Consider the following 24,198-nt stretch of genomic DNA (forward strand, 5'->3'; position numbering starts at 1 on the left):
GGCCCATCCAAAATGGATGGAACCTTCTATAAACCTAGTATTTTGCCTATGATGCGCCCACGCAAAAAACCCTGAGAACAGACAAAAATATCATTTGGGAAATTATAGACAATAATATCTAACTCACAAACCTAAAGTCAAGAAAGCAAAACCTTAATGTAATAGAACATCGATTCCTAATATTAAAAACTAAAATAGAAAAACATTAACTACGATAGTCAAAAGAAGTGTAGTACCAAATATAACTTCAAAGGATTACAGTTATAGGAAAAACAACAGATGTAATTTCTACAGAGTTCAATACCAATCTGTAAATATGAGGGGTCTGGAACTCCAAAAAGACCGGCAGAAGACACTTGATGGGTCTGGAAAAGCGGGTTGAAGCCTTGTACAGGAGATAACATCAAGCTGAATGAAGAAGGAAGGCCAGTACAGTCATCCATGTGTTGGGGCATCCCCAAGCGTTACATCATTACATCATAAGTTGGTTGGGCTTCTGTATTTCCTTTGGATCGGTGCAATCTTGGGGTAACCATTGTAGAAACGGTCAACAATAGCATTTTGTATGTGGATGGAAAACCAGAAATTCAGATAGCACAGTTTAACTGGGATCCAGAGACTGTGGGTCTTGTCCATGGATCTTTTCTTTGGTGTTACATTGTGACACAAATCCCAGGTGGCTTCATTTCCAACAAGTTTGCAGCATATATGGTGTAAAACTCCAACAGTCATGGATTTCTTCTTCCCGCCGAGATCAGGAAGCTTGTAGTTGTGGGTGAAGAAGATGGGTTGCACATGTGAAATCCTGAAAATTAAAATGTTAAGGACTAGGAAGAGAGAAGGAAGGATAAGGAAGACTAATTTGGGGAAGATAAAGTTAGGAAAAAGGAAACTATATACAAAATATGCAGAACAGACGGACACTAAACAAGACATACATACACAGACTTCACAAAAATATGGCCATAACACTCACTCATACTAAAAAATATTTGTTAGAAAGGATCCAAAATAGAGCAAAAGAAAAGAGAATTCAGCTGAATCAACTAAAAGCTCCTTAAAATGTAATAGCCGGCAATTGTTTAGATAAATCATTTCAAATTCACTAAAAAAAAATTTTTTTTGCCTAGCAGATCTGAAAGAGAATTTCATGCGTAATACAAACATGGACAACTCTACTATACGTGTATATCAGTATATATACAAAGTTATTGTATAACAGTAACTTTATGATAATCAATCATAGGCAAGAAACACTGTGAAGAAAGTCCACCTAAAATTATCATTATGTCAGCGTCTTAAAACCTAAATTGAGGGAAATAAAGCAATGATGTTAAAATAAAAAGAGTGAAAGTCGTTAAATGAGTATACCTAGAAAGAAAAACAACATTAATATGATGAGAAATTTCTCTTTCAGGTGAACCTTGACTAAATTAATTTGTAAAATTTCATGATTAACTGAGATCTAGAGCAATAATGAAATTAAGACATAAATCCATCCTACAAGGAAACACATTGGGGATTCATGATTTTCAATCTATATTCATTGATCATGCCTGTGGAAAGAATCCTAGAGCATTAATAGCAACTGATAAGGAAGTAAAATGATTATCTGGTGTTCATTGTAGATCTCTAAGAAGTATAAAACAGGATGTATGCTGCTGTGGATTTCACCAATGTATTAGGGACTTTTTTGATCTTCTTGTCATCAAAATTGATGCAGTGTTGTTTTGCAGCAATTTTACAGTATGAAGTACAGTGTCCATAGTGAACTTTACCATAATGGTTTGACACCGATGATAAGTTGTATTTCTTAATCTTGCTTTTATTCTCTGAAGTGAATTCCTCTAAATTGAGGTCTTCTAAAGGAAAATCTACATAAGTATGCAATTTTTTTATTTGTTTGCCATCAAAAGCAAAACGTTTCAAGTGTATTATAAGTACTGGTGGCAGTTTCCATAAGTACGTTTTCTTTGAAAAATCCCTTCTATTTTTGCAACTGTTGCACAGAACTTTGTTGTCATTTCTTAATTCTTCTTCTTTAAAAAATTCAGAGAGGCATTCCTGTAATGTACATTTATCTGTAGATGTAACAGCCAAAGACAAATGAACAAATGTCTCATAAACCTCAGACTTTTGGTGGCAAGTGTGACACTGGAGTATAGATTTGAATTGTCCTTGAAAGAGATCATAAATAATAGATTTATGAGCCTTTTGGTGTTCTGGACTAAATTGTTCATAATTTTCATTTCCCATGAGATGTGTAGTTTTGTCTGTCATTAGATTTACAGTAAGCAAGTCCTGATCTAATCCCTCTATTAGGAACATCAGTAGTTCGTGAGGATCCTGCTGATTGTGTCTAGCAAACTGGTCATTAAGTAAACCAATTGTTACTTTGAAGCTTTCAGGGCTAATATATCTATGAAATCCATTTCCCATGGTTTTGATGAGCCGACCAAATTCTTCGGCTAATTTACCTTCATGCCCCATCGGATTTTTCTTGTTAATATCCTTTTTATAATGATCTTTATAAAAATACTGAGTTAAGTCTGAAATATTATACAAGCATTGCAATATTGAGTTCATGTAGCAAGAGTTTCCTATATTTTGGAGTCCAGTTAAGACAGGTTCCTGTCTTTCCTTTTGCATCTCGGAGTGTAAGGGTTTATCACTACCATCAGTCTCACTCATTGTATGGTTTGTGACAGCTAAATCGTTCCCTGCCCCAGAGACCTTAGTAATATTACTGTTGTTAGTGTCTGAAGTATTCTGTTTTTTCTCTGAAGGGGAGTTTGTAGTCTGAACCTAATCATTTGTGCTAGCCCGATTTCTAACAAGACGTAATGGAACCCAAAATTTCTTGGGAGGGTCATCATTTATAGAAACATAGGCATAACCCCTTCCTCTTAGGAGAAGATAGCCAGCTATCCATTTTTCATCCTCCTTGATCCAAATAGGTTTATGGGTTGTTTCTTGTCTCTGAATATCTTCTTTAAAATGTCTTTCCGCTGCAGTGTAGCTTTCCCCTTGGGGTAAGTTAAAGTAATTTAGTGTGATAAGAGTCAAAGATAGCAAATCCATTGGTGGTAAACCTCTTTTTCTATTTTTTTGCAATTGAGTTTTTAAGGTTCTGTGAGTCCTTTCTACAATGGCCTGTCCCCTACAATTGTAAGGAATTCCTCTGAGATGTCTTATCTGCCATTCCTTACAAAAAAATTCAAAAGTTTTGCTAACATAGGCTGGCCCATTATCAGTTTTTATAGAATATGGAATACCCATCACAGAGAAACATTGTAAAAGAAAACTACAAGCAGCCTTAGATTTTTGAGAAGACATGGGAATTGCCCACATAAACCGAGAATAAGTGTCCACCACAACATGAAGATAAGGTTTCCTTGGAAATAAATCTGTTTGAGTTATATCCATTTGCCAAAGTTCGTTAGACTGTAAGCCTCTTGGGTTTGCTCCTGCTATGTGAGTCTTTTTTGTTAACGGTGCACATACGTTGCAGTTTTCTACGATTTCTCTAGCTTGCCTCCATGGAATTTGGTAATTCACATGTAAACGGCGAGCATTTGTGTGTAGGGCTGAATGTTCCTCTATAGGTGATTTAAATATAGGCATTGCTAGCAAGTCAGCAGTTTTATTTCCTTGAGCCATAGGTCCTGGAAGACCTCAGTGGGCTCTAATATGTGTGACGAAGATGGGCTCTGTTCATTTTTGAAGAAGCTGCTGTAATTGTTTAAGTAAGTCCTGTATGATCGGGTTATTAGCATTAAGGGATGCAGTGGCTATCACATGACATAAATTTACCACATACAAAGAATCAGAAACTATATTCATGACTTCAGATACATTTTCTAATAGGTAAATTAACGTTGCTAATTCAACTTTCTGTGCAGATTTATATTTGGTATCTATGGTCATATTAATGTTGTCTCCAGTTATTCCTCCTTTTCCATTTTGGGATCCATCAATGTAAAAAACCTTGGCATTGGGGATAGGGGAATCCCGAACAATTGAAGAAATAACAAACTGAGTTTTCTTTAAAAAGTCCCAAATTTTTCCTCCTGGATAATGGGAGGATATTTCTCCTGTGAAATCTGAGAGGGCCCTTTGTAGAGATTCATTAATTGGCAATATTGACTCAATTTCCTTTTTTGGTACTGGCAAAACTATTATATCTGGATCAAAACCTAGTAAAGATATAGATCTGAGTCTTGCCTTGATAATAATCTCTGAAATCAGTTGTAAGTAGGGGACAACTGAGCGAGGTTGTTTGTTATGTAAATACACCCATTCCAAAGGTCCTGACTGTTGCATCAAGGCCCCTGTGGGTGTTTCTATAGTAGGGAAGATTAACAGTAATACCTTTTCTCCTGGGATGAATCTTGAGAGAAACGATTTTTGTAATCTGCTCAAGAAGATGTCCAATTCATTTTTGGCAGCTGTTGTTAAATTTCTCGGGCTATCTAAAGCAGGGTCACACTCCAACGTTTTAAACAGATTAGATAACTCTGCATTTGGGATTCCTAGTGCAGGGCGGAGCCAATTTACGTCACCTAAAAGTCTCTGAAAATCATTAAGCGTTCTGAGGTTTTCTTTTTTGATAGAAAATTTTTGTGGACGTATAGACGTCCGGTCCAAAATAAAACCCAAATATTGATACGGTGGCATTATCTGTATTTTTTCTAAAGCTATTTTCAGTCCTGATGTTTGTAAACAGTCAGTAACATAAGAGTATAATTCCTGTAAATCTGTTTCGTTGTTCATTGTGAGCAAGATATCATCTGTATAATGAAATATCATGGCTTGAGGAAATTTTTCACGAGCAGGGCTCAAAACCTTATCTACAAAAAACTGACACATGGTTGGGGAATTCAGCATGCCTTGGGGGAGAACAGTCCATTGGAAACGTCTGCAGGGATGGGTATTATTGAGAGAAGGAACTGAGAATGCAAAACGTTTTTTATCATCTGGGTGGATAGGAATATGGTAGAAGCAGTCTTTCAGATCAATTATAATTAGTGGCCATTCCTTTGGAATAACTACAGGTGATGGTAAACCAGTCTGCAATTTGCCCATAGGTATCATGGATAAATTTATAGCTCTAAGATCCATCAAAAGTCTCCATTTACTGGATTTCTTTTTTATAGTGAATATAGGTGAATTCCATTGAGAAAAAGATGGTTCAATATGTCCTAAACTTAGCTGTTCCTCCACTAATTCTGTCAGCACCTTTAATTTATCAGTTTTAAGGGGCCACTGACCTGTCCAAATTGGTTCATCAGATTTCCATTTTATTTTTATTGGTGCTGGTGTTTTTACGGTAGTGGCCCCCACTGAAAATTTTTGGTTTTTAAATCAAAAGAAGGTTCGGGCTCTTCTGGAGCTAATGGGATGTGGAATTCTGCTTTCCACTGTTTGTGTAGGTCACGGCCCCACAGGGATGGTGAAAATGGGCCCACGTGAGGTCTGATTATTGCTTTTTGATTTTCTGGGCCGTAAAATAGCATAGTCTTCGTACTCAACAGACAGGAACTCAGGCCTCCTATTCCTTCTAGGGAATATGGGATTTCCTGAAGAGGCCAATTTTCTGGCCATTCTTTATCAGAAATTACGGTAACCTGAGCACCCGTATCTATCATTCCATCAAAGGGTTTGCCTTCCAAGTGAAGTTTGATCATTGGGTGTTCATCATTACATTTAGTAACCAGAGCCACGATTGGGTTTTGAGCAGCATCCAGATCTGTGCTTCCAAAACCTCCAATTCTAGTCTTATCTGAAGTCCCAAATTTGACATAAGGCACTATTACTATCTGGGCAATCGCTTCTCCTTTTTTAAAGGTCCATGTAACTGGTACAGTAATAAATACAATGATTTCTCCCATGGAATCTGAGTCAATGACACCAGTGATTACTGATATACCCTTTATGTTCAGGGGACTTCTGCCAAGAATCAAACCCATACTATCTGGGGGTGGTGGGCCTACAATGCCAGTTTCTAACATGTAAGGGCATGCTCCCGGGTAAATTGTAATGTCCTCTGGGCATAATATGTCTAATCCGGCACTCCCTGAAGTGGAGTGGATTAATTCCCTTATCGTGATGAATTTTCTTGGGCTGGGCTTGGAAGAATTATTGTCTGTGAACTTTGCCCCTGATTTGGAAGGGCCTGGGGTGCGGCCCTGTGGGCGTTTCCCTGCATCTTGTATGTGTGTTCTTGGGGAGCTGAATTTATAAGGAGACAACAATTTCTTTTGATATGTCCCTGTTTTCCACAATGGTAGCAGGCGATTTGCCTCCTGGGGACTGTGTTGAAACCTCTACTTAGGTTATTATTAATGAGGTTTCTGGATCTGCAATCTTTCGCCCAGTGGCGACCCCTTTTGCATTTTGGGCAAAGACCTGGTTTCCGGAAAGTGTTCTGTCCCCGAGGGGAGTAAGGCATTGTTCCCTTGGTAACTGGGAAGGTTTGTACTGAGTCTAAGTGGGGTGGGGGTTGGGGTTCCACATAGACATTCCGGCAGGCATAAAGGTAATCATTCAGATCTGACTTTTCATTTAATGTATTCAATACTAATCTACAGGCTGAATTTGCATTATGATAGGCCAAAGATTTTACTAGGAAGTTTCTAATCTCCTCATCTTCCACCTGTAACTTCAGAGCATCTTTAATCTTACCTACAAACTCTGCAAATGACTCATAAGGGCCTTGGGTAATTTTTAAAATGTTTCCTCTACCAATGCTGTTAGAATCAATTTTTTCCCATGCTGACAATGCAATCTCCCTGATTAAATTTAAGATTTCCTTAGGTAAAGCTGCTTGTGTCTGAGTATTTGCAAATTGATTTTCTGCCATCAATAATTCATACGATAGAGTAACACCTGCCACTTGCTTTTTCATACCATCCAGACTATATAATTTAGCTTTTACGCCTTCTGAATAGTACATTTCCCATTCAGTTCACTGTTTAGACGACAGGCATATTTCAGCGATTCTTTTAAAATCATACAAAGTCCAAGATGAGTTATGACTCCAAAGTCTTAATAACTCAACACTGTATGGCGATTTTGGCCCATTTTCTTTACATGATCTTTTAAACCGATCTAATTCTTCCATCTGATAGGGTACATAGTTAGAAACATTTACCCCGTCTATAGGGGATAAGGCCTGATTAGCAAAATTACTCTGAATAGAGCTCTGAGACCGAGCATGTGGTTCATCGTTTGAATCTGCTCTGCTCTGCGATTCAATTTTGTGACTAGAAGGAGGCATCCCTCGTGGAGTTAGCACTGGAGGTAGATCATTATCTGAGTCACTACTGTCAAGCAATTCACTAGAATCAGGCTTAACATTCTGAGTTGTTTTTCTTTCAGCAAAAATTTCTATATTGTTGATGGTGGGGCTGGATTCGTCAGCCTGCACCTTGGTCTGAGTTTTCGTCAGATAAATTTCCTTATTATCTATACTGGTTTTAGCCTCACCATTTCTACACTTTCTATTTCCTAAATAAAAATAACAGCAAATAACTATGCTCATAATAATAACGTTAGTCAACACAGAAATTCCACAAACTATGATGGCTAGAGACACTACACTTTTCATTTGAAATATAGACCACAACCATCCAACTGCAGTGATTGTCCTTAGATCAAAACCAATTAGTTTTAAACAAAATGGAATGATCCACTTGTATACTAGAGCACCAATGCGTAAGACTAAGGGTGGTAAAATCCACATGACTAACCACAGAAACCATTTGATGGTCAGCATAGGAAATTTCCAATGAAATATTTCACTTACAGTTCTGAGGGTCCAGGGTTCAGGTCCCTGTTCGGGCGCCATTATGTAGCAGGTCAGCCCCTGAAGAGGTTGACTGATGGAGGGATGGAGAATGAGGCCCTTTTCTTCCAGCTCGGAGCACGCGTCTGCCACCCTGTCTAGCCCACGGTTCTGAGGTGAAACGGCGGGTAAACAGCTCGCAGACAATCCGGCTCGTGGAAATATTTGCTTTATTCGGATGGACAAAACTGAAGTCCAAAGACTCAGATTCAGTTCCAGCCAGCCAAAGCCTCTCGCCTTCCACAGACCCTTGCTCTTATAGTCCAGAGTCAGGTCCCACCCAATGGTGGGATCAGATACCAACCAATGGTGGAAGCAGAATCAGGTCCTACCCTAGGGTGGGGGCAGAATGCCAGGTCACACCCTAGGGTAGGGCAAATCACCTAATCAGATTAGGGTGAGCAACATAGTAATCCCCCAAAATATTTACATACACAACACTTCACAGATGAGAATACTTTTCTGCTCAAGTGCTCAAGACAGCCAACAAGATGTCATCAAAAACAATCTCCAGAGATAGCCTTTCATGCAGAAGGATGGTGGTTCGATTCCCAGCATCCCATATAGTCCCCTGTGCCTGCCAGGAGTGATTTCTGAGCATAGAGCCAGGAGTAACCGCCAAGCACTGCCGGGTGTGACCCAAAAACCAAAAAAAAAATAAAAATAAAAAAAACCCAAAACCAAAACTAAAACTATCTCCATGCCCACAAAATGGAGAGATATTATAAAAGACTACTGCCTTGCTCGATGTCTGCCTTTCTGCCCGAGACAGCCAAGAAGCCATTGATCATGATCTCAAGTGCCCAAATATGGTAAGAGCCCCACACAATAATGTGGGTGCTGATCCCTGCCGTGTGATTGGGCACAGTTGAGCCATTATAAAAGACAGCTGCCTTGCTCTCTGTGTGCTTTTCTGCCTAAGACAGCCAAGAAGACGCCATTGAACATAAACTCCAGGGCCCAAACCTAGTAAGGGCCCTAACCAATAAGGTGGAGCCAGAGGAGAGTGCAAGTTCAAACCCACAAACCCAACACAGCACATAGTAGAAACCACTATACAAGTGTTGCAATGGGAAAACAATGCATGACAACACCACGCATAGAAAATAAAGATGACCTGAAAAGCCTCTCGGATTAGGAGTTTAGAGTATTAATGTGGATGCTCAAAGAACTCAAAGCCAACATAGATCAATTCGAACAGACCATAATGACATAAATTACACAGCTGAAATAAGAGGTCTGAAAAACTCAGTAGATGAAATGAACACCTCAATGAAAAGCCTCTTCAAAGGAGTAAAAGCGGGCCCGGAGAGATAGCACAGCGGGTTTGCCTTGCAAGCAGCCGATCCAGGACCAAAGGTGGTTGGTTTGAATCCCGGTGTCTCATATGGTTCCCCGTGCCTGCCAGGAGCTATTTCTGAGCAGACAGCCAGGAGTAATCCCTGAGCACCGCCGGGTGTGACCCAAAAACCAAAAAAAAAAAAAAAGGAGTAAAAGCAACTAAGGAGAGGGTCAATGAGTCAGAGGATGAGATGCAGAGCACCTCCATACAGCAGAAGAGATTGAAAAAGAACCTTAAAACAAAAGACCAAATAATGAAAAAACTACTCAAAAAAAGTGAATAGATGAAAATAGAAGTCCTTGTTAAACTCAGCAGAAACAACAAGGAATCATTGTGGTTCCAGAGACTCAGGGAGAGAATATTAAGAAGAGATGGAGAAAGTGTGAGAAGACGAAGAATAATAAAAACGGAAAAAGAAAGAAGAGGAAGAAAAAAGGTGGAAGAAAAAAGGAGGAGGAGGAAAAAGATGAGAAAAATGAAGGATAAGAAGAGAAGAAAAAGGCAAGGAAAGAGGAAAAAGGGGGAAATGAAGAAGAAAATGATGAGAAGGAGAAAGAAAAAGAAGAGGAAGAAGGGCCCAGAGAGATAGCACAGCAGCGTTTGCTTTGCAAGCAGCCGATCCAGGACCAAAGGTGGTTGGTTCAAATCCCGGTGTTCCATATGGTCCCCCGTGCCTGCCAGGAGCTATTTCTGAGCAGACAGCCAGGAGTAACCCCTGAGCACCGCTGGGTGTGGACCAAAAACAAAAACAAAAAAAAAAGAAGAGGAAGAAGCAAAAGGTGAGGAAGAAGAGTAAAGAGTAAGAGCAAGAAGAAAATAGACAAAAAAGGGAAAATTCTGAATTTTTATTTTTAATTTCTGTTCATATAAATGTGTCTTTGTTTAAGCACTGTGATTATAAACATGTCTGTAGTGGAGTTTCATTTAAAATATTAAAAAAATTGGGGCCAGAGATATAGTATAGAGGTAGGGTATTTCCTTCCATGTAGAAGGATGGTATCGAATCCTGGCATCCCATTAGGTACCCGGAGCCTGCCAGGAGTGATTTTGGAGCATAGAGCTAGGAGTATCCCCTGATACTGCCAGATGTGACTGCAAAAAATAAATAAAAAATAAAAAAAGAATATAGCCAATAAGAAAAGACTCATGAAATTGGCTTATTCATGGATGGACATGATAATTGTGCTCACATTATGAATCAGAAGAGATGGACAAACATAAAATTATCAAACATATAATGGGATATAATAAACATAAAAGAAAATTTAGTAATAATATCCAGGGATAATAGACAGAAGGGCCAGGATGACCAACCTTTGATATTAACCTTGCCACAAAGAACACTGAAAAAAGCAGACTGCCTGTCCTAGAAACACAGGGAGGTAGGGAGTGATATAGGGGCTATGGTCATAGGACCGTTGCACTGGGGAAGGAGGTGAACATTCTATTAGAGAAGCCCTACTAAGGTCATTCCTTTAATGGGGATGCTTAAATAAACAAATGAAAATACAAGAAATAAGTTGAGTGAAATCTGGTTGAATGCGGCAAGGTAGCCTGGTGAAATGCACATTATTTTCAGGGAATATATCAGCTAACAGAATGCAAGAGGTTGGGAGGATTGTGATGAGCTTGGCAAAATCCACATAAGCTTGTGCTAGCTCACTTATGAGTAGTTTCTAAAACTACAGACAAAATGTATTTCTGAGTGTCCAGAGAGAAAGCAAGCAAGGGAGAGTATTTGTCTTGTAACTGGCTGACTCGAGTTCAATTCAAGGCATCCCTTGAGCCCACCATAAGTGATTCCTGAAGCACAGGGCCAGGAGAGACCCCACGTACCATCCACCATCACTGAGTGAACTAGAGAAAAAAAAACACTAATTGAGGAATTGCAAAACCACATAATGAACCAAGAATAGAGGCCAGAAGTAAAGGGAAAAGATAAAGAGGTTGAAAGGGGCACAAGCAAAGCAGTTTGAGAGGGGCACCTCAAAATGGGGCTGTGCAGCCACTCAGAGAGCAGAGACAGGGAGTGAAGACACAGAAAGTCAGGATCTGTTCTAATACCCACAGACAAGGAACCGGAAAGAATAAGAGGGCAAGACTGCGAAGCTCCAGATCCTCGGGACTCAGCATCAAGGGCAGTGAATGGGAGCAGGAGAGTTCCTGCACCATGATCTGAGAACCCAAAGGCCCAACTGCAGGGCCCCCATCTCACACAGGTCCACAACTTTCCACACCCATCCATGACTTGAGCCCAGGAGCATTATCCCACACTCACCTGCAAACAGGTCTCTCGGCAGCCTCTCCAGGTTTCCATCTTCCAACCAGGAGATCACCACAGGTTTCACCCCACGACGCCCTGCCCAGGACAATGATTTTTGTGTTAGAATATGGGGAGAGGACTGAAAGCTATCATGATGCTGGGTCGCTACGAAAAGTCATCAAACCATGGAACACATAAAGAAAGAATCTCTGCTCTCAATATACATGTTAGCTATTGCACAGATGATGTTGGTTGAAATGAAATCAGGGGTTGGATTGATTGCATGAAAGTAGGGTGTTTGCCTTGCATGCACATGGGTGGTGGTTCAAACCCCAGCATCTCATATGGTCCCTTGTGCCTTCCAGGAGGGATTTCTGAGTGTAGAGCCAGGAGTAACCCCTGAGCACTGCCAGGTGTGACACCATCCCCCAAAAAAGAAATGAAATCAGAACTTGGCTCATCTGAATTTGACCTTGGCACCTTTGGAACTTACCTGGGTCCCTCAGGAAGTGAGCAATGAATGAGTGAATAGCTAGGCATAAAATAGCAAGTATACCCCAAATCTGAATGTGTCTTTTAAAAAGAGAAAACTAGAGGTTTCTTATATTGAACACCTACTCTCCCCTACCCAATTTCATCAGGTCTCTGAGTAGACAGGGACTTTTCAAAAAGGTCCCTCCCATGAATCCATTTTTCCACAGACCATTTGGACAATAGTCATTTGCATGAGGATATATCAATTTAAATGCTTCCATATGTTTCCAGGCACAGTGAACCTAGCATTTCTTTCTCCTAAAATATACAACACCTTAAAACCCAGTTGAACAAATGACTAAATTACTTTGCAATGTTTTTTATCATAATCAGAAAACCACATGGGTTTGGGGGAAAAAGTATGTTTAATTCTAGACACATTTCATACAATCAGTTCAATAGATCATTTACTTAAATACCCTAAAACTCCAGTATTCCAACCACCTGGGCCTTTTTGAAATAAGTAGATTCATCACAAAGATTGATTTCCTAGAATATATGGGATAGATGAAAATGTTTATAGAGGGCCCGGAGAGATAGCACAGCGGTGTTTGCCTTGCAAACAGCCGATCCAGGACCAAAGGTGGTTGGTTCGATTCCCGGTGTCCCATATGGTCCCCCGAGCCTGCCAAGAGCTATTTCTGAGAAGACAGCCAGGAGTAACCCCTGAGCAACGCCGGGTGTGGCCCAAAAACCAAAAAAAAAAAAAAGGAAATGTTTATGGAAAATGCAGCTTAGATACTGTAAACAGGGCATTCAGTAGGAGCACGAGAGGGCTCCATCCAGAGTCTGTTTATTGATCCATGCTGGGGCCAGAACTTCTGGGCACATTCGAGCTTTGTGTCTGAGCTTGTACAAGTAGTTATACTTAGAATTTCGCACATCCTTGAAACTGACAAATTCCTAAACATGTGATACTATAAAGGTGGCCATGACTGGGGCCGGAGAGATAGCTCAGCAGTGTTCGCCTTGCAAGCAGCCGACCCAGGACCTAAGGTGGTTAGTTCGAATCCTGGCATCCCAGATGGTCCCACGTGCCTGCTAGGAGCTATTTATGAGCAGATAGCCAGGAGAAACCCCTGAGCACTGCAGGGTGGGGCCCAAAAACAAAAAAAAAAAGTGGCCATGACCAGAGTCATAAAGTGTCTTCTCCACTCTCTGCTGTCTACTGGCATGTTTCAGCTCAAGAATATGAAGTTACAAATATGCACATAGATCAGTGCTCAAGAGACACTCCAAACATGGTCTTGCTTACTGTAGCTAATCACTTGAAACACAATCCGTTTTCACATCCAGCTTTCCCTCATCCCCTAACCCCTTATTCCTTAAACCCATAAGCAGACACCCTGTTTTAATCCCTCTCCCATCCTACCTCATTGGCTGACATGGTCCAGAATTACTTCCCGTATAATGAATAATCCATTTCCACCTAAATAAACTAAATGTGCAGTCAAAAATATAGTTAAAACAGTTATTCTCAATGAGGTTCATTGTTGCTTTCTTGTGATTGCTTTTCTAACATGAGATTCTACCTCACCAATGACTTCTACATCCAGCAACTAGGAGGTGACTAGTGCCTTCTACATCTTGGAATTATCATCCTCATTTACAACTAACATATGAATTTCAACTCAGTGAAATTATTTTCTTCCTAACGTACAAAATCTGAAATGTGTGTAGATTTAACTTCGATAATATACTCAGACAATGCTGATGATTTTTGCTAAGGATAGTTACTTTCCATAATAAAGATAAACAGAAGAGACTATTCTATTCTTTGGTAGTCTCCCTTCTCACTCTCAGCACAGGGGTGATGACTAATGAAGGAGATCCTGATAAGGAATTAGTTGAAATTAGTTTGTCTAATATTTTATTCATTCCCGTTAGTTAATATTGTATCCTCTCCCTAATTTTGATATATCCAGGAATCCTAGAAACAATTGTAATATTTTTCCAACTTATTTCATAGTTTAAATTTAGCAATAGATCAAAATGTTGGTAGCACACATAAATACATATGTGAAGGCCAGAGTAATGCCCCCATAGAATGAGAGCAAATACCCACATTTATAAAAGCTTGGAGATCATGAGCCATGTCCATCCCTGGATGCTATTTCCATTGTTTCTATGTCTAGTAACTGGACATCCTGGACTTGAGGAAAACCCTCCCTCTTTACCTGCTCATGGTGGTCGCCTGAAATTTTGGGTCCTGTGTGCCTCCTGCTGCACTGTCCTGCCCATCAGGGAGGATCCAGCCTGCATTCTTAAGCAATATCATCCTCACAATCCTGTTTGATCAGAAATGCTGCCAGTTTGGAGAGCTGTGAGCATTGGGACCTTGAGATGTGATATTTGACTTGAGATTACTCCTTATTTATTTAAAATGATTATTTACATCCAATGAGTACAATAGTATTGACCACATAGTATAAACTCACCCTAATGTAAATATGCCCAAGGAGTTCTACCAGTTTCTCTATGCGATTCCACTAATCAAACTCCTAATCCTACTCCTTATCCTCTGCTACTTCATAATACCAATCACTATTCCAACTTTGATGCATTTCATCCTATAATTTCGTATATTCCCTTTTGAATTTCTATCACACTTGATGAAATCATACATGTGAGACCTTCCCTGTAATGCATTTACTGAACATGACTCATCCAAATTAATTTAGGTTGCAATGAACTGCAAGATATATTCTCTCCCTGTAATATTGGGTTATACATATATGCCAAACTTTTTCATTCATATACTTTCGTTAAACATGTGGGTACCACATACCCTTGATACTGCAAAAAGTAATAACAAAAGTGCTCATTTATAATTTTTAAATTTTAAATGATTCACTGTAATTTACAGAATTTCAATAAAATTTCACATATACATATTCTAAAATCATACACCACAAGATTCTAATAGGACCTATTCAATCTACTCTTCCTGTATCCATGGTATGCTGAGCTCTGTCATGTCTATATATTGTTCAATTCACATTTCTGACATACTTTCTATGAACTAAATGCAATACTCTATTGTTACTTCAGAAATGTATAGATCAATTTAATTGTTTTTTCAAAATAGGCAGCTTTACTGTAAGAATGAGAGAATTGATTTATTGGGTTCATCGCTACATTTTTTTGGTTTGGGGGACTCATCCAGTCAGGAATTACTCCTGGTTATGCACTTAGAAATCGCTCCTGGCTTGTGGGACCCTATGGGATCCTGGGGTATCTAACTGTTTCTCTCCTAGGTTATCACACGCAAGGCAGACAAGTTCCTTGTGCCACACTGTTCCGTTTCCTCAACTCTACATTTCCTTCTGTGTTTTTGAAACTAGAACCAATTGCCTTTCAGATTATTGAAGAGTTTTCTATACTAACCCTGAGGACTCTTTTTAAAACTATACTGATGGATTGATTGGTTTTGGGCCACACCCAATGGCACTCAAGATTCACTCCTGGCTTCTGCACTCAAAAAGCCGGCCCTCTCAGGTTGGAGGACCATATGGGGTGCCAAAAATCAAACTTGGTCAGTCTGGGGCCAGCTGCAAGCTGCGCAAATGCCCTACCACTGTGCAATCTAACGCTATGCAATCTCCAACCCGCCTGTGTATACTTCAAGGAGTCTGAACAGGGATTTATAGATCTGTGAGCCATTTACATTTCTTCCATAACAATCACAACACTCATAGTAACAAATAACCATGTTCTGTTGTTAGGTCAAAGGATGGGTCCCAGACTCATTAGTATCTCAAAGTTGAGATTTTGTGTTTCTCAAAAAATATACACAATGGGTGGCTACCTGTAGGAAATGGATCAACTCAAGTGGAAGACTAATGCCCACATACATGGCATTGGGGATATGGGCCTGACAGAAAATACTGATGGATGCAATAATGGACACATGATTAAGGGTGATAACACAGGATGAGGAACTCCCATATGCAAATATTCTGCTTCGAGGGGCAGACAAGATAGCATGGAGGCAAGGCATTTGCCCTTCATGCAGAAGGATGATGGTTCAAATCCCGGCATTCCATATGGTCTCCCGTGCCTGCCAGAGACGATTTCTGAGCATAGAGCCAGGAGGAAACCCTGAGCACTGCCAGGTGTGACCCAAAAACAAAAACAAAATCAAAGTGGTGAAGAGAGCCAGCAGTTTTCCCAAAGCAAACTACAACCAACTACAAGAGAAAAGGTCTTATTTTCCAGTTCTGTTTCTTTCCATAACTTCATCTTATATGAGATTTCTCTGCCTAAGATTAGTAATAAATTCACTAATAATTTAATCTAAGTTCTCTCAAATAGATATTTTGTCTGCGACAGATTCTTTGTTTAGAATTGTGTGATAGTGAGGCTGGAGCAGTAGCGCAGTGGTAAGATATTTGCCTTGTATGCAGCACTTAGGCACCTATATGATTCCCAAGCCAGGAGAGATATCTGAGCGCATATAGCAAGGATCATCACTGGATGTGACCCAAACACACACACACACACACACAAAACAAGCAAAAGTATTGTGTGATAGTATGAGTCTGTTTTCTACTGCTTTGATGGGGGAGTTGCATGTTTGAACTTTTTAGTGCCCAATTCCTCATGTGTGTTATGCAATTTGTGTTGGCTGCAGTTGCTTTTTCAGATGCTGAAGTTTTTATTTACTGCTCCTTAATCACATTTGCTTCATATAGAGGGATTCCTCACTGTGTCCCCTCTGCTGTTTGATGAGATTTGACCTCAGAATAAAGCTTTGTCGACCCTTATTGCCATCATGGGGCTTCTATTCAGTGTGTCCTCTCATGTTTGATGAGATTTGTACTCTGAGCAAATGCTCGCCCACACTCCCTGCAAACATGGGGCTTCTCTCCAGAGTGTGTCCTACTGTGTGATGAGTCTTGACCTCAAAGTGAAGATCGCCCACACTCCCTGACAACATAGGGCTTCTCCAGTGTGCGTCGTATTGTGTGCAATGAGAAGTAAACTCCAACGAAAGCTTTGACCACAATCCCTACAAATATGTGGCTTCTCCCCCCATGTGTCCTCTTATGTCTAATTAGATGTGATCTCCGACTTAAGCCTCGCCCACACTCCCTGCAAGCATGGGGCTTATCTCCAGAGTGTGTCCTACTGTGTGTGATGAGACTTGAACTCAAAGTGAAGCATCATCCACATTCTGTGCAAACATATGGCTTCTCCCCTTTGTGTGTTCTCTGGTGTGTACTGAGACTTGAACTGTGAGTGAATGCTCAACTGCTCCCTGCAAACATAGGGCTTCTCACCAGTGTATGAAGAACAGATTCTTAGCATGTTGGTTATTGCACAGATGAGACCAGGTTGAATTCAAAAAGTCAAATTAACGGTGCAGCAGGTCATACAATGTGGGATGAGAGCAATAGGTCAGTGCTTGCGTTTCACATGGATGAACTTTATTTTGTCTAGTCACCCTCTGGTTGAGTTCCTCTGAGTCACCCTTTGAGTGATTCAGCTCCCTGAAGCCATCAGGAACTAACCACTGAGTGAGTAGCCAGGCCAAGTACCAAGGCCCAAATGTGCCTTATAGAGAAAACTCTGGAAGGTCCAGAGAGATAGCAAAGTAGTAGGGCATTTGCCTTGCACACAGCGTACCTATGACAGACCCAGTTTGATTCCTAGCATTCCATGTGGTCCCCTGCGTCTACTAGGAGCAAGTTCTGTGCGCACACGAAAGAGTAACTCCTGAGCACCACCAGGTATGGCCCCAAAACAGAAAATAAAGAGCCTACAGTGATAATATGGTAGTTAGGGCACATGGCATGTTCAGGGTAAAATGATTTGATAGCCAGAACTATACAACATCCATCAAGCTTTGTGTGAAGTCATTCCTGTGTGCAGATATATGCACAATCCCTTGGAATGCCTGTATTGTTCAAATATAAAACAAATTGAAAACCCAAACAGTCACTAGTGAGGTTGAAGAATTGGAGAAGATGGTTTGCATGCAGGAACATCAGAATTCATCTCCATCCAAGAAAATGTCCCAAAAAGCAGTGGAGAGATTGCTACTGGGTGGATATTTTGAAATCATGAAAAGAAATTAAGTTGGCGCCGGAGAGATAGCATGGAGGTAAGGCGTTTACATTTCATGCAGAAGGTCATCGGTTCGAATCTGGCATCCCATATGGTCTCCTGTGACTTCCAGGAGCAATTTCTGAGCACAGAGCCAGGAAAAACCCCTGAGGACTGCCGGGTGTGACCCCCCCCCAAAAAAAAGAAAAAATATTATGTCACTTATAAATTGTGCAGTCTGGGGGAACATAACATTGAGTTAGGGCATTTTCCTTGCATACAGAAAGATGGTGGTTCAAATCCTGGCATTCAGTATGGTACCGTGAGCCTGCAAGGAGCGATTTATTAGCATAGAGCCAGGAGTAACCCCTGAGTGCTTCTACGTGTGAGCCCCCCCAAAAAAGTCTTTGGGGCCAGAGAGATACCATGGAGGTAGGGTGTTTGTCTTGCATGCAAAAGGATGGTGGTTCAAATCTCGGCATCCCATATGGTCCTCCATGCCTGCAGGGACGATTTTTGAGCCCAGAGCCAGGAATAACCTTTGAGCATTGCTGGGTGTGACCCAAAATCCAAAAAAAAAGCTTTTGCAGTCTCATGAGCATTAAAGAGCAAGTGACCATAAATGTGGCCAACTCACTAAAGATTACTGGCTCTCTAGATGATAACCAAAACATGTCGGAGTGACCTTGAACTGCAAATTAGAATAAGTCCTGGGGTCACCCTCAGGTGTGGACAAGAAGCCCTGGTTCATGAAATCACATCACTTTGGGCAGAACCCACAGTGATGAGGGCAGACTCCTTGCTCTGTGCTGAGGCAGGGCACATGGCAGGCTTAGGTAACTAGAAGAGCTGGGGATCAAACCCAGTTTGGCCCAGATATGGCAAAACCATGATTCCACTAAATATACCTTTAAACATATAAAGATGGCTCCTCTAAGAAATGAAGCCAGGAATGGAAAGTTCTAACAATAGGGAGGGCAATGACCTTGAGATCTGATGAATCTGCACACTTGCCCACTTGAATCCCAAAGCAGAGGCCCCAGGGCTGCTTCTAACCTACTGCCTGCAGGTGCTTGTGGGTTTCCAGCATCACGTGTTTATAGAGTTTTATCTGAGAGGCATCCAAGCATGGCCACTCCTTGGTGGACAAGATTATAGCTACATCAGGGAAGGTCACCATGTCCTAAACACACAAAGAGAAGGTCAGGGCCATGCTCACCCAGGGCAGTGGGAGAGAACAGAACCCCGTAGATTCCCTAGAAATAATGCCTTTCCCTTCTGGTCTCTTAGTGCATCCAGCCACCGTGACCCTCATCTTCCTGGCATCCAAAGGGAAGGTCCACAAATATCAAGCTAGAAAGCCAGTTAGCCAATATTATGTCTGCATTGCAGACAGATCCCTCGGGACCTCTTCATGCACTAAATTCACTGAACACTGGTTGATAAAATGTCTGACTGCAGAACCTGAAACAGTTAAAACCGCAATTCATGATGTGCCCCCAAATGCTAAACAAACACTGGTTTCTCCTGTCCCCAACACAATGATCAGAGAAGGGAAAATCCAATCCACTGAGTGAATCAAACCTGTACTTGGCATAATCAGCACTCCCAATTCACTCACAAATCCTTTCTGGTGCAGGTCAAAATGACACAAAACATAACAATGCTTTCCTGAAAGATCCTTTCCTTCTTTTTCCCAATTAGAATCATAGCTACAGGACTGACGACAAGGAGGCTTTAAAATCGCAAGTGATTAACTGAGGTGAAATGTGGCTGCAGGGATGAACCTCGCTCTGCAGAGAAATGGACAAAATGGCCGAGCTGTGTGTATTGTATTTGAGCAGGATGGGTGCTGAAAGTGACAACCCTGGGTCAATCCCAGGAACAGGCTAGTGTCCCTTGATATCAAGGTTGAACCCTAGGTGAAGAGTCATAGGAGGCTTTGGAAATGCAACTGGTTTACTGTGGAGAAATGTGGCTCCAGGGGGAAGCTGAATCTGCAGAGTAACAGAGAAAATCTTGAACTGTGTGTTCTGGACCTGAGCAACAAAGTCAGGAAGGATGCAGACAGCAACAACCCTTGGTCAATTCCAGGGACACTACTCAAGGAAAATCCCTGCGCAAAGCCAGGGACTCAAATTCAACACCAAACAAAATAGCAGAGACAAGACAGCATGACGAAACTGAAACTAAAATCACACAAACCCCACAGGGAAATGTATGTTGTAGGAAAGGAAATATTTTGTTTTTAAAATAGGGCTAAAAATTAGTCATCATGATTCCAGATTTGGGGATCCCAAGGAGATTTTACAAGACATGCAAGGAGGGTTTGAGTGAATACAGGAGACTTGGGCACAGTTGTACTCCTGAAATAGGATACAGCCACATATTACAAAATATCATTGTGACAGAACCAAAGGATGATTTACTGGTGCTTGCCATGGAAGGGGGCTGCCCCAGGCCGAAATCCCCACACATGACATTCTCCCCATGCAGAAGATGTGATTTTAAGAGGTAGAGCCATATGAAGTACCTTTGGCTACAGTACAATAAACTAGAAATAAATCGAAGATCCTTTCGCCAAGACAGTTAGAAATGTAATTTATGGCAGAAATTCTGGGCTCAAGGTTTCCTTCCTCACTAATAATCTGGTCCCTATTACAAGGAGTGCAAACCTGGAACCTGGCATCCAGCAGGGTCTTAGATTCATCATTGAAACTCAGAATAATGAATCCACAGGAATGCCAGAGCACCTAATGGCAAGCCCCCAAACCAAACACAAGACAACAAACAAGGACAAAGGCAGCCTCAATCTGTAGTGAACAGAACCCCTGCCAGGAGTTCAGGAGTCATGACCCCTCCCCAGATTCCTACCCGAAAACATCTCTGGGCCTCACAGTTTTGAGAGTGATTGCACTCCTTTGTCTCTCCTCTTGTTTTTCTTAGAGCCCATACAACACCCTTACCTGGGGAGAGGACATCACACTTTGAGTCTCCATCATCTCTGGGTTGGATTATTTCTGAAAAGGAGCAGCAAGGCCCCTTGCACAACTCCTAGAGAAATGTCAAGCTTTGAGTAAGAAGAATGAGCACAAGACCTACCCAGCTCGTTCCTCTGGATCTTGCTTGATCCTGTCCCTGCACAGCACATCTGAATCTGGCATCCAGCACCAACTTCTAGTGAGAGACCATGTGGAAAACGTCCAAATAGCGAGCTGTTCAACAAATTATACTAATATCCTTATCAAGGACTGGGATGGGATTGGAGTCTGCACTTGAAGTTTCTAAACAAAAATCTATATTTATAACCAATAGGTCTTTGGAGGGGGGGATACAGTAGTACAGCAGGAGGGATATTTGCACTGCAGGTGTCTGAGCCCAGCTGGGCCCTTGGGGATGTGACCCTGATCTTGCTGAAAGAGGCCCAACACTCCTTGCAAGAATAACTATTTTGTAAACATTCCCCTCTTAAAAAATACACTTTCCCAAAGTTCTCCAACCAAAAGACGGGGGTCACCAGGCCACAGAAACATGGAGAGCAGAATGTGCCCTGCAACTTACACGGAAGAAAGATACATTTTCTGGGGGGAAACAATCTCAAGATCTGGACAGCAATAAGAGTAATAATAGTGGAGTGTGGGGCACTCGCTTTGCACAGGCTTCCAGGCCCTTCAGGGGTTACTGCTGGCTTTATGCTCAGAAATCGATCCTGGCGTGCTTGGGGGACAATCCAGGATGATGAAAATCGATACACCATCCTTCTGCATGCAAGGCAAGCTCCCTACCTCCATGCTACCTCCTTGGCTCCTACTCTAGTTTATTATGATTTATATCAAATTGGTAAAATAGCATTAATAACATAATGTATATATTCTAACAGTTTTTCGACGCAACCTCTAGTGCAACTCCTAATTCTACTCCTTACCTGTTTCTACTTCGTCATATCAATTATTATTTCACCTTCAATGCATGTCATTGTGTAATACTATATATTCCATTTTTTATTTCCATATATTACACTTGATGAAATAATAAATGTGTGACCTCTGTGTTACATTTACTGAACATGACACTTGTAAATTCAGTTCGTTTGCAAGGAAGTACAAGGTAACTTTTCTTCTCTCCATGTAATTAATATTGGGTCGTACATATATGCTAAACTTTTTCATTCATGAACATTTGGGTAGCACACACCCTGAACATTGCAAAAAGCATTAACATAGGTCCTCATAATTTTTAATTTTTCAAATAAGTTTTAACTTTTTTGATGCAAATGAAATTTCATTCTCCACATTTTAAAACCAGAGCACACTGTTTTAGTTTGCACCTCCATTACACAAGGACCTTAAAGTCCACTCCCCCTAACTCTGGTTACTCAATTTATAGGACCAAGTCGATCAACTCTACTCATATCCTTGGTATGCTGATTTCTGTGATCTCTGTGTATTGTTCAATTAACAGTACGTAGGCAGTCTCCAAGAATTGAATGTCATGCTCTATCATTCCTTACTGGATAATGTCCAGATTGTTTTAATTGATTCTGAAATAGGCAGCATTGCATTACTGCTACAACGAGGGAGCATTATGTATCAAGATATGTATCTTTGCTTCTGCCTTTTTGAAACTAGAAACAATTGGCTTTCAGACCATTGACACATTTCCTTTACTAATTCTGTATACTCTTCAAGAAGTCTGAATAAAGATTTATTAATATGTGTGCTTTTTATACATATAGGTTTTAGGGCCACACCTGGTGACAGTCAAGGGTTACTTCTGACTATGCACTGAAAAATATTTCCTGCTTTGGGTTCTATATGGAATGCTGGGGATCTAACGAAGGTCCATCCTAGATCAGCGATGTGAAAGGAAAATGTCCTGTGGCTCTGGTTTTAACATGCATGCTTTTTAAATCTCTCTTCCCTGACACACACCCCAGTTGTTAACAGCCCTGTTCCCTTGTTAGCTTAAATGATTTCCAAGAATCCTATGTACAACTAAAGTTTGAGATTTGTGCTGCACAAAGGATGTATATGATGAGTAATTAACTATATGAAATATGGTATCAACTCAAGTGGAAGCTTCATGCCCCAAATGTAGGGCATTGGACCACAGGGCCAAAAAATATTGATGCAGGCAATAATGCACACAAACTTAAGGGCGTAACACAAGATGAGGAAGACCCAAATATAATACAGCTTCTAAGTTAAAGGTAAGTCATGGAGAATGCCTGAGTTATTGCAAAGCAAAACACAAATATACAAAAGGTTTTATTTACCAGGAGATATATTTCATTCAAATAAATCCTCTTAAACATAAGAATTCTGCCTAAGCCTCGGAATCACTTTATTAAGACTGTAACATGATGATCAGAAATACTTAATCAGCGACACATTCTTTGTTTACAATTGTTGATAGTATGAGCCTAGCCCCTACATTCAGGGGGAAGGAACTATTATGGATGAGATATATCCAGAGAAAAAGTTTATTAGTGAATAAGGCAAAATATAAAGATATTGAAACTTTTTCTAGGTCGACTTCTCATACATGTCATGCTGTTGTGTTGGCTTATTAGTTCTTTGTAGATGCAGAAATGTGACTGTTCATTAGACATTTTTGCTTCAAACATAGGGATCTCCACTGTGACCTCTGGAGTTTAATGAGACTTGACCTCAGTCTGAAGCCTCTCCGAAACTCTCTGCAATCATGAGGTACCTCTCCAATATGTCTCCTCGAGTGTGATGAGACCAAACATCTAACTCCCCGCAAACATCTGGTTTCTCCTCTGTGTGAATCTCTTGTGTGTGATGATACCTGACCTATCTGTGAAGCCTCAACCACACTCCCGATAAACATGGGGTTTGTCCTCTGGTGTTGGATGAGACTTGATATATCTCTGAAACCTCGCACACACACACTGGAAAAACATGGGGCTTTTCTCTTGTGTGTCCCTCTGCTGTTTGATGAGACTTGATGTATCTCTGAAGCCTTGCCCACACTCCTCACAAACATGGAGCTTCTATCCTGTGTGTATCCTTTGGTGTGCATTGAGATATTACCTCTGACTGAAGCCTTGCCCACATTCCCTACAAACAAATCGGCTTCTCCCCTGTGTGTGTCATTTGGTGTCTGACCAGATTTGACCTATCACTGAAGCCTCGCCCACAT

General features: G+C 40.9%; 1 protein-coding gene across 1 annotated transcript in view; it reads right to left on the reverse strand.

The window, feature by feature from the left end:
- LOC126000521 (zinc finger protein 688-like) overlaps window positions 1-24,198 on the reverse strand; it is a 431,160-nt gene that overhangs the window by 98,556 nt on the left and 308,406 nt on the right. Inside the window, exon 2 of the mRNA XM_049767776.1 lies at window positions 11,467-11,547. Coding sequence (XP_049623733.1) covers window positions 11,467-11,547 — 81 coding nt within the window. The remainder of the gene's footprint in view (window positions 1-11,466; window positions 11,548-24,198) is intronic.

Source organism: Suncus etruscus (assembly GCF_024139225.1).
Source record: "Suncus etruscus isolate mSunEtr1 chromosome X unlocalized genomic scaffold, mSunEtr1.pri.cur SUPER_X_unloc_1, whole genome shotgun sequence".
Taxonomy (NCBI): Eukaryota; Metazoa; Chordata; class Mammalia; order Eulipotyphla; family Soricidae; genus Suncus; species Suncus etruscus.